General features: G+C 33.6%; 1 protein-coding gene across 1 annotated transcript in view; it reads left to right on the forward strand.

Annotated features, from left to right (window-relative positions):
* The window catches only part of LOC149769600 (RNA/RNP complex-1-interacting phosphatase homolog), a 40682-nt gene extending 33656 nt beyond the window's left edge, over positions 1-7026 (forward strand). Inside the window, exon 10 of the mRNA XM_089949827.1 lies at positions 5658-7026. Within this exon, the coding sequence (XP_089805953.1) occupies positions 5658-6096 (439 nt within the window). The 3' untranslated portion in view covers positions 6097-7026. The remainder of the gene's footprint in view (positions 1-5657) is intronic.
* The last annotated feature ends 5309 nt before the right edge of the window (positions 7027-12335 follow it).

Raw genomic sequence — 12335 nt, forward strand, 5'->3', positions numbered from 1 at the left:
GATAGTGGATAGTACTGTAATATGAGAGTTTATGTTATACTTGGAGACAGTATTTATAGGTGGATAGTGGATAGTACTGGAATATGAGAGTTAATGTTATACTTGGAGACAGTATTTATTGGTGGATAGTGGATAGTACTGTAATATGAGATTTTATGTTATACTTGGAGAGAGTATTTATTGGTGGATAGCAGATAGTATTGTAATACGAGATTTTATGTTATACTTGGAGACAGTATTTATTGGTGGATAGTACTGTAATATGAGAGTTAATGTTATACTTGGAGAGAGTATTTATTTGTGGATAGTGGATAGTACTGTAATATGAGAGTTAATGTTATACTTGGAGAGAGTATTTATTGGTGGATAGTGGATAGTACTGGAATATGAGATTTTATGTTATACTTGGAGAGAGTATTTATTGGTGGATAGTGGATAGTACTGAAATATGAGAGTTAATGTTATACTTGGAGAGAGTATTTATTGGTGGATAGCGGATAGTATTGTAATACGAGATTTTATGTTATACTTGGAGACAGTATTTATAGGTGGATAGTGGATAGTACTGTAATATGAGAGGTAATGTTATACTTGGAGACAGTATTTATTCATGGATAGTAGATAGTACTGTAATATGAGAGTTTATGTTATACTTGGAGACAGTATTTATAGGTGGATAGTGGATAGTACTGTAATATGAGAGTTAATGTTATACTTGGAGACAGTATGTATAGGTGGATAGTGGATAGTACTGTAATATGAGAGTTAATGTTATACTTGGAGAGAGTATTTATTGGTGGATAGTGGATAGTACTGGAATATGAGATTTTATGTTATACTTGGAGAGAGTATTTATTGGTGGATAGTGGATAGTACTGAAATATGAGAGTTAATGTTATACTTGGAGAGAGTATTTATTGGTGGATAGCGGATAGTATTGTAATACGAGATTTTATGTTATACTTGGAGACAGTATTTATAGGTGGATAGTGGATAGTACTGTAATATGAGAGGTAATGTTATACTTGGAGACAGTATTTATTCATGGATAGTGGATAGTACTGTAATATGAGAGTTTATGTTATACTTGGAGACAGTATTTATAGGTGGATAGTGGATAGTACTGTAATATGAGAGTTAATGTTATACTTGGAGACAGTATGTATAGGTGGATAGTGGATAGTACTGTAATATGAGAGTTAATGTTATACTTGGAGACAGTATTTATTGGTGGATAGTGGATAGTACTGTAATATGAGATTTTATGTTATACTTGGAGAGAGTATTTATTGGTGGATGGCAGATAGTATTGTAATACGAGATTTTATGTTATACTTGGAGACAGTATTCATTGGTGGATAGTGGATAGTATTGTAATATGAGAGTTTATGTTATACTTGGAGAGAGTATTTATTGGTGGGTAGTATTGTAATATGAGAGTTAATGTTATACTTGGAGAGAGTATTTATTGGTGGATAGCGGATAGTATTGTAATACAAGATTTTATGTTATACTTGGAGAGAGTATTTTTTGGTGGATAGCGGATAGTATTGTAATACAAGATTTTATGTTATACTTGGAGACAGTATTTATTCGTGGGTAGTATTGTAATATGAGAGTTAATGTTATACTTGGAGAGAGTATTTATTGGTGGATAGCGGATAGCATTGTAATACGAGATTTTATGTTATACTTGGAGGGAGTATTTATAGGTGGATAGTGGATAGTACTGTAATATGAGAGTTAATGTTATACTTGGAGACAGTATTTATAGGTGGATAGTGGATAGTACTGTAATATGAGAGTTAATGTTATACTTGGAGACAGTATTTATTGGTGGATAGTGGATAGTATTGTAATATGAGAGTTTATGTTATACTTGGAGAGAGTATTTATTGGTGGGTAGTATTGTAATATGAGAGTTAATGTTATACTTGGAGAGAGTATTTATTGGTGGATAGCGGATAGTATTGTAATACGAGATTTTATGTTATACTTGGAGACAGTATTTATTGGTGGGTAGTATTGTAATATGAGAGTTAATGTTATACTTGGAGAGAGTATTTATTGGTGGATAGCGGATAGTATTGTAATATGAGAGTTAATGTTATACTTGGAGACAGTATTTATTGGTGGATAGTGGATAGTATTGTAATATGAGAGTTTATGTTATACTTGGAGAGAGTATTTATTGGTGGGTAGTATTGTAATATGAGAGTTAATGTTATACTTGGAGAGAGTATTTATTGGTGGATAGCGGATAGTATTGTAATACGAGATTTTATGTTATACTTGGAGAGAGTATTTATTGGTGGATTGCGGATAGTATTGTAATACGAGATTTTATGTTATACTTGGAGACAGTATTTATTGGTGGGTAGTATTGTAATATGAGAGTTAATGTTATACTTGGAGACAGTATTTATAGGTGGATAGTGGATAGTACTGTAATATGAGAGTTAATGTTATACTTGGAGACAGTATTTATAGGTGGATAGTGGATAGTACTGTAATATGAGAGTTAATGTTATACTTGGAGACAGTATGTATAGGTGGATAGTGGATAGTACTGTAATATGAGAGTTAATGTTATACTTGGAGACAGTATTTATTGGTGGATAGTGGATAGTACTGTAATATGAGATTTTATGTTATACTTGGAGAGAGTATTTATTGGTGGATGGCAGATAGTATTGTAATACGAGATTTTATGTTATACTTGGAGACAGTATTCATTGGTGGATAGTGGATAGTATTGTAATATGAGAGTTTATGTTATACTTGGAGAGAGTATTTATTGGTGGGTAGTATTGTAATATGAGAGTTAATGTTATTCTTGGAGAGAGTATTTATTGGTGGATAGCGGATAGTATTGTAATACAAGATTTTATTTTATACTTGGAGACAGTATTTATTGGTGGATAGCGGATAGTATTGTAATACAAGATTTTATGTTATACTTTGAGACAGTATTTATTCGTGGGTAGTATTGTAATATGAGAGTTAATGTTATACTTGGAGAGAGTATTTATTGGTGGATAGCGGATAGTATTGTAATACGAGATTTTATGTTATACTTGGAGGGAGTATTTATAGGTGGATAGTGGATAGTACTGTAATATGAGAGTTAATGTTTTACTTGGAGACAGTATTTATAGGTGGATAGTGGATAGTACTGTAATATGAGAGTTAATGTTATACTTGGAGACAGTATTTATTGGTGGATAGTGGATAGTATTGTAATATGAGAGTTTATGTTATACTTGGAGAGAGTATTTATTGGTGGGTAGTATTGTAATATGAGAGTTAATGTTATACTTGGAGAGAGTATTTATTGGTGGATAGCGGATAGTATTGTAATACGAGATTTTATGTTAGACTTGGAGAGAGTATTTATTGGTGGATTGCGGATAGTATTGTAATACGAGATTTTATGTTATACTTGGAGACAGTATTTATTGGTGGGTAGTATTGTAATATGAGAGTTAATGTTATACTTGGAGAGAGTATTTATTGGTGGATAGCGGATAGTATTGTAATACGAGATTTTATGTTATACTTGGAGAGAGTATTTATTGGTGGGTAGTGGATAGTATTGTAATACGAGATTTTATGTTATACTTGGAGAGAGTATTTATTGGTGGGTAGTATTGTAATATGAGAGTTAATGTTATACTTGGAGACAGTATTTATAGGTGGATAGTGGATAGTACTGTAATATGAGAGTTAATGTTATACTTGGAGACAGTATTTATAGGTGGATAGTGGATAGTACTGTAATATGAGAGTTAATGTTATACTTGGAGACAGTATTTATTGGTGGATAGTGGATAGTACTGTAATATGAGATTTTATGTTATACTTGGAGAGAGTATTTATTGGTGGATAGCAGATAGTATTGTAATGCGAGATTTTATGTTATACTTCGAGACAGTATTTATTGGTGGATAGTACTATAATATGAGAGTTAATGTTATACTTGGAGAGAGTATTTATTGGTGGATAGCGGATAGTATTGTAATACGAGATTTTATGTTATACTTGGAGACAGTATTTATTGGTGGATAGTACTGGAATATGAGAGTTTATGTTCTACTTGGATAGAGTATTTATTGGTGGATAGTGGATAATACTGGAATATGAGATTTTATGTTACACTTGGAGAGAGTATTTATTGGTGGATAGTGGATAGTATTGTAATATGAGAGTTTATGTTATACTTGGAGACAGTATTTATTGGTGGATAGTGGATAGTACTGTAATATGAGAGTTTATGTTATACTTGGAGAGAGTATTTATTGGTGGGTAGTATTGTAATATGAGAGTTAATGTTATACTTGGAGAGAGTAGTTATTGGTGGATAGCGGATAGTATTGTAATACGAGAATTTATGTTATACTTGGAGAGAGTATTTATTGGTGGATAGCAGATAGTATTGTAATATGAGAGTTTATGTTATACTTGGAGACAGTATTTATTGGTGGATAGTGGATAGTACTGTGATATGAGAGTTTATGTTATACTTGGAGAGAGTATTTATTGGTGGATAGTGGATAGTACTGTAATATGAGATTTTATGTTATACTTGGAGAGAGTATTTATTGGTGGATAGCGGATAGTATTGTAATACGAGATTTTATGTTATACTTGGAGAGAGTATTTATAGTGTTATGTATATTTAATTTAAATATTTTTTTTTTTTTTTTTTTTTTCATTATATGCTCATGATAATGCAACATTGTATATTGGAGTTGACCTTGTCCAAAATCAGTTCATTTTCTACTTTACCTGAATCATTGATTTTTTTTTACAAATTCTGTAAACAACTTATACATAGCTAAATATGTGAGAGAGAAATGGCAATGGTACCTACATTTATAGATGGATCCTATTATTTGAGAGTGTGTGTTAACCTCATAGTTTCCCTATGAGTATGGTTTAACTATTATTTTACTATTTTTGTCAAGGACATGTATTTACCACATTTTATTTTCTAATTATAACTGAGATTTTGTCTAGCAGTAGGTCATATTTTTATTTATAGAAAAGGCTAGTCTGTAATTCTAGGATTATTTGGAATTTAATTTGCAGTACTTGTAAGTTCTTTTATTTTCACATTTTCACTGTGTATCCTTGGGAAATAAAGTATTTGTTGAATTTTAGAAACATCGTTGCTTCTCACCTATTTCTATTACTTATTTTAAGACCACAGAATCATAATAATAGATGGGTACTATTGTTATACAAGAGTTTATGTTATGCTAGGAGAGGGTATTTATAGGTGGATCCCATTGTTTGAGAGTTTGTGTTACACAAAGATAGGGTATTTTTGGGTGGATACTAATGTTATATGAGAGTTCATGTTATACAAGGAAATGATATTTATTGCTGGTTACTATTATTTTATGAGAATTTATTTATGTTATACTAGAAAAGAGTATTTATAGGTTTTGTTTATTGTCCAGTCCTGATGAACATAAATATTGAGGAGTTCCATCATACGAGACCATTGTAGTTCCAGTTACTCTACCTAACCCTTTGGAGTCCATTTATGGGCCAATTGCGCAATTGTATAATTATCTGTGACTGAAGACATAATCCACTTCTCTTTTCTGATGAGGATAGTTTTCATGATTTTTGTTTTCTGTCTCCTTCAGTCGTGAGAGAGAAATGGCAATGGTACCTACATTTATGCCACAGGGACCTATGCTGCAGGGACCTTCAAGAGGGGGCTTCCAAAGAGGAGGATGGAGAGGAGATCGTGCTGGGTTTGGAGGTGGTGGAAGGGGTGGCTTTAACTTTGGGGACCCAGGACCAAGTTTCTCACGCAAGAGTGGGGATGTCTGGGGCATGAATGAAATTAACTTTGATGAGGATGAATACCTCACATCCTGGAGAAGTGGAGGAGGAGGCAGAGGAAGAGGAGGTGGCAGAGGAAGAGGAGGTGGCAGAGGAAGAGGAGGAGGAATGAGAGAACGTTTTCAGCCCTACAACATGAGGGGCAGAGGGGGTAAAAGAGGAGGGTATAGAGAAACCACAGAATTCACATCATGGAAGGAGGCCGGTGCAATGAATCAGGCAGTAGATGATGATTGACCTCTGTCCTAACTGATAGAAGAAAACTAAGTGGCTTTTAGAAAGTACACTTAGGATTTTATTCATTGTTTTGTGTCTGTACTGATCTACCACACATGATTTTAATGTAAGCCTGGGCTCCAATATGCCTCTGAGTGGACTTTGATCTATGCCAATTAACTTGCTGACAGCCTGCCTAAAGACGTAAATACAGCATGTAAACGGGCACAATAGTGACATCTGGAAAAATTAATATTTTAATGGAAAAAGATGTTTTAATAAATGATTACACTGTAGACTCTGTAAAACAGTTTAATAAATGAACAGTTGTAAGTTCGAAGAAATTTAGATGAAACAGACATTTCAAGCTAGATTTATCTCATCAGTTTATTTCATCAGTTGTCGGGAGTGAATGTTGGTCATTTATCATTTATATGTAGTAATGCAGTCTCTTTAAAGTCAGATATGGCGGTTTCTTTTTAAACAATTTTTCGGATTTTCTGCATCTGAAAATCCCATATTCATCATTATTTTAACTTTCTATTGCATCGTATATGAATTTATAAATAATTATATTTGAAAGTTTGACCCTTACAAAAGTTGGCACAGGTATTATCGGACCCTGATATGTATGTGGAAGCGACATATTACAGTAATATGAACTCAGTGCAGAAGAGGTTACAGTGTTGGAAATTTGTGATACAGTATGAAATGAACAATGATCTTGTGAAAATTTTAACTATGATCATTGACGGATGAAGAGAATAGAAACAAAATTTACAATTTTTGGAAAGAATTATGAAAATACTGTGCATTCAAATGCAGTTTCATCATATTTTATGGCTTTTGTATTACGTAAGCGACATTGAGAAAATAAGCACAGAAGATCCTTGTTTTTATAGACAAAATTATGGACCTTAATTCTTTGAAAATAAAAGTTCTTTGAAATGATGCCTGTAGGACACAGGTATGTTCATTTTTATCTCCCAATCTCCAAACATAATATTCACCATGCTTTTCTTTATATATGCTGCTTTTATTTCTACATCATAAATCTGGCCAGCAAAGGTTTAATAAACATTTGTTTGCTGTTCCAATTTCAATGAAGGAGAGTGCTTACTTTTTAGTATTCTTCTCTTTCATTCTCTTTCTTGCTAACATGCCATCTTATTTTCATGTGATGATTGTCTAAATGATCTGAGTCCTTTTCTCAACATTTAGAAGAACTTTTTCTATTTGACTGCTTATAATATGCTTGAAAAAGTATTGAATCCTTTTTTTTAAATAAATTGAATGAAATTTAGAAATCTTTTAATAATATTCCTGCATTGACACAGTACGTTTAGTATATCTCTGTTTCATTTAGAGATTTAAATTAAAAAGCAGTAATTCATTTTCTGTATTTGATCACAGTATGTGACTGTATAATGTGCAAAGTCCATCACTATTACATAAAATGACCATGCAGTGAATGCACTTTTGCATTAGTCGCTGACATACTGAGAAGAGAAACCTATCCTTATAGACACTCGAGGGACCACACTATTTTTGGCTTTTATGTATAGGACATCACCTTTATTTGACAGGCATTATTTTTGTTGGACAGTGCATTGCTTTTGGTGGACAGAGCATTATCTTTGTTGATCAGGCATCTATTTTATACATGTGTATTTAGAATTTGATTTTAGAAGTAAAATTAAGATTGATGGATTATAAATTTTGTATAGTTTATGAAAGTATTCTCCAAGGTCAGCTGCACTGTATTTAGAGTAACTCGGATTCATAGGATCCAACCTGGTTTACAAAAACTTTTCCCACCATAGAAAATGTTGGTAACATTTGTTTTCTTGCTAATTATGTTTTGAAACAATGCTTTATAGCACAAGATGAAAGGTCAGTGAAAGATATGTTTTCACCTTCAGTCTAATTGACAAGAATGGTAGATATTTTTGAAAGATACGAGTTTGGTTTTCTGAAACACTGACATTACTGTGATTGGTGGATACTGTCAGTGACCTAGCCCAGCTTGCAAGATAGTATATGTACTGTGTAAATAAAGAAGATTGGTAACTTTTTCAGCAGTAATTTTCTACAGTGAGAAAAGGATTTCCTATCTTAAGTATTGTACTGAATCTTATACAACATGCACCCAAACAGTGAACAACATATACCTCAACCTGCTTTTGTTTAATGTATTTACAGATTGGTGCTAATTGACGCTATTTCGTTACACACACCCAGTGAACATTTACTTAGACCTGCTCTTGTTAAATGTAATGGCAGATTTCTGCTTATTGACCCTGTTACGACACACCCAGTGAACCACATTTACCTGCTCTTATTTAATGAGGTTGTAGATTGGTGTTTATTGACCCTGATATGACACACATCCATAGTGAACCACATATATCTAGACCTGCTCTTGTTTAATGTAATTTCAGATTGGTGTTTATTGACCTCGATACAACACACACCCATAGTGAACCACATTTACCTAGACCTGCTATTATTTAATGTGATGGCAGATTGGTGTTTACTGACCCTGATACGACACACCCAAACAGTGAACCACATATACCTAGGCCTGTTATTTCATATGATGGCAGATTGGTGTTTATTGACCCTGATACAATGTACATCAAAACAGTGAACCACATATGCATGTCAGATCAGTTTTTATGTTGTTAGCTTTAAATCTTGAGCAGGAGAACCAACATAGACTCTGATCTGCAGATGCAAGATGTGATAGCAGATCAGGGTCTATGCTGTTTACATTGTGACCAACTGAAGACAGTACAGCCAAATATGGTTAAACATTACTTATTATTGCAATGAAAAAGCAGGGAAACACTGATGTAAACATGCTGTGTTCAGGTGTATTTACTTTACTCACACTCACACCTACAAATGAAATTGTGGTGGTGAGGGGTATAATGGAGTCATTGTCCATCCATCATCACATTTTTGTTTACTTAATATCTACTGAAGGATTTGAGATATTTGCATGAAACTTAGTATGTACTTATACCATGTCTTGCCAGCTTGTCCTGTAAAAACAGTCTGTTTGATCAGCATTTTAAGAGTTGTTGCCATTTTTATTATAAATTGTGTCTATTCATCTATATGTCACACTCTTATCTAGTTAATATCACTGTTTGTGATATCATCTGAAAACATGGTATGTATTTGTAAAAAATGATTTTAGAGTTATCTCCCCATTTTTTTAAAAGTGGTATTTACACTTCTTGTCTTGCAGGGGGTATTACAGAAGCACTCAGATAAAAACTCTAGTTAATGGTAACAGAAGAAAGAAGTTATTTTGTTATTATTTATTTTACTTGAAAATGATTGCTGTCAGCTCTTAGTTGGTTTAGTGTTTATCCAATTAGCTATGAAACTTTTATAAGCAGCCATCTGTGGGAGGTGAGGATAGACAATTTTTGGTTTAATAGAGGTTTATTTCCTTAATGAGTTGCTGTTATCGTTTAAAAAAAATTGATTGTATATGGATGAGTAATTGCCTAAGGGAGGCAACCTTCTGCTTATTGTATGCATAAAGTATACTGACTATATTGTACTGGTAGAGTGTTGTTGAGTCTAATTAGTGAACTATGTCTGTGAAAAGTGGATTTACCTGGCCAGGTTGTTGATTACATATATATCTGTAAAGAACTTAACAGCAAATGGTAACACCATAGATCATGATAAAGTCCATCAGCACTGTGTGGCTAAGACCTGACTCCACCTGTTAATCATAGAGATTTCACCATGCAGAGCAGTATACTTCTGAGGATGCCAGGTAGACTTGATTGGATATTGATCAATACACTTTGTTTGTACTCCAGGTACAAATGTATATTTAAGATAATTGCACAACTGCATCTCATTAAAGATGGCACCTTTATAGCAACCTCATTTAATGATAAAAATGTGTACAGCCTTGATATCATTTTAATTGGGTTACTTGTAGCAGTCATTTTTGCATCTATATATATCCATTACCTTCATTCCATAGCCATCATTTTCCCATCTCAGTATTTGTTGGTAAGAAGAGGTTGCTAGTATATATCAAAGAAATTGTAGAAATATTTTTATGTAATATTTAAATGTTGATATAATTTTCCACCACAATTAGAATTAATGGCTATGTTTAATTTGTGGCTTTAAAATAACACCATCAATTTAACTGAGAATAGAATCACATCAATATGTTCATCAAGAACTTATACATTTTTACAAAATTCAGGTTTCATTGTGTATTTTGTCTTAATTTAAATGTGGGTATATTTGTAAGTCTGTGTGAGACAGTTATTATAGTAACCATCACACAGGTTACATAGGCATTCAGCTCCAGCTATTAAAGTAATGGGTGTCATTTTTTAGAATTTGATTGTACATACCTTTAAATGGCAAGTATTCACTTTATTTGGATTCTTATACATCCATATTCCTTTGGAAGGCCATTATTTCGATGCCCTTGATAAGTGCCTATGGCAAATTCAAAGTTAATGTACGTAGACATTTTTGGACAAAATGAACACTATGGTATTATCCAGTACAATCTGGATTGAATGTCGTGCATTGTGATGTCACAATGAAAGCTACACATATTGATAAACAAATTCATATTCTGAGGATTCCACTCCACGTGCTCTTTTCTAGTTCCAGGTTTAGTATGTGGCCACCATTGTAAAGGCCATGGAGATTGATAATTTTTGTCTGGAAGTTTCTTGATGACAGTAAGGTGCAGAGCATTCAGTAATCGGGATTGAATAGATCGGTTAAAGAAAGTAGTGTTAAATTTATTTTTTTAAAATTAGATTTAATTTGAAATGAGTAAATGCTCATACATGACCTGTGTGACTTTTACTGTAGGTCATATATATCTTACAGAAGGCAAACAAATAAGGATGAATTTAGTTGGCAAGATTGTCTTTTCCATAATAATACAAGTGCATCATGTTTGGGTTGGTCATTGTACCTGTTAGGAATTTCCTACAGTCGGGAGAGGGAGATGGTCTCTTTTTGTAACAATGAGATTTTTTTTTGCAAGAAAAAGACATCATCAGTAATGAAATTTAGAATTTAATCTGTTTAGAAGTTGTATGCGTGTGATTAGCATTTTTAATGTAGCTTTAACAATGTTTCAGTCATATCGCTATGATGTCTGCAGTGTGGCAGTTTATAGTGATTTCTAGCACTGGGGCATCATGCCGCAGACATGTAGCTTGATGTCCCACCCAGTCACATTATCCTGACACCAGGCTGATCAGTCCTAACACTAACCTTTTAATGCTGAGCGCCTAGTGAGGCAGCTGTTAGTACCATTTTTGTAAGTCTTTGGTGAGACTTGGCCAGGGTTTAAACCCACAATCTCCCGCTTCCGAGGTGGATGCTGTAACCACTAGGTCACTGGAGGCATAACCGATTAGCATTTTTCTACTGATTTCCGATTCCGGATTTTGGGCATGAAATTTTTCCGATTCCGGATACGATTCAATTAATCGGAAATGCTAAATTAAAAGGTTTTTCAAATTAACTTTTTAAACCGTGTTACACACGTTTTGCATATCACACCGATGTCACAAGGGGAAGGATATGGCAGGACTATAGCAAAATGCAACGAAGTTCAAAGCCACAAAGAATCCATGAAATTTTTTATTTTTTTGCCAGTTCCGGCCCATTCTTTGTTCAACAATTAGTTGATCTTGCCGCCAGGCTTTTATTTTCCCGCCTTAATCATTTATGTCGGCAAGCGGCCAGTTCCATCCTGTACTTTATTCAACAATTAGTTGATCTTGCCGCCATGCTTTAATGTCGCGGTCAAATAAAAATAAAACAGGCTTTTGTTTGGTCCTATAAAGTTGGCCTCTTGCGGAATCATTTTCTTTTAATACCTCATTAGCATGTGTCAATGTATTCAATATTATGCCTTCATTATTGAGGATGTTGACATAAACGGGTAGGACTGTATTATATATTTTAATAAATTTAAATCTTTCGGTCTAACTCGAGTATTATCGTTTCACCCCGTTGTGTTGACCATATTGGACTTTTCTGACTTCTTATTTAACTTTATTAACGCACTATCGAATGACACGCAGTGTTAGACACGGTGCTATAGAAATTCAACTTTATTATTTTTATTATCCGAATCGGTCGTTCCTGCCTTGTCCGACTCCGATTAATCGGAAGTTCATACTATCCGGTGGAATCCGATTTCCGGATCAAAAGTCGGTTATGCCCTAGCGGTTGGTTTA

Source organism: Sinohyriopsis cumingii, unplaced genomic scaffold (genome assembly GCF_028554795.1).
Source record: "Sinohyriopsis cumingii isolate HCF-2022 unplaced genomic scaffold, ASM2855479v2 utg003566l, whole genome shotgun sequence".
Classification (NCBI taxonomy): Eukaryota; Metazoa; Mollusca; class Bivalvia; order Unionida; family Unionidae; genus Sinohyriopsis; species Sinohyriopsis cumingii.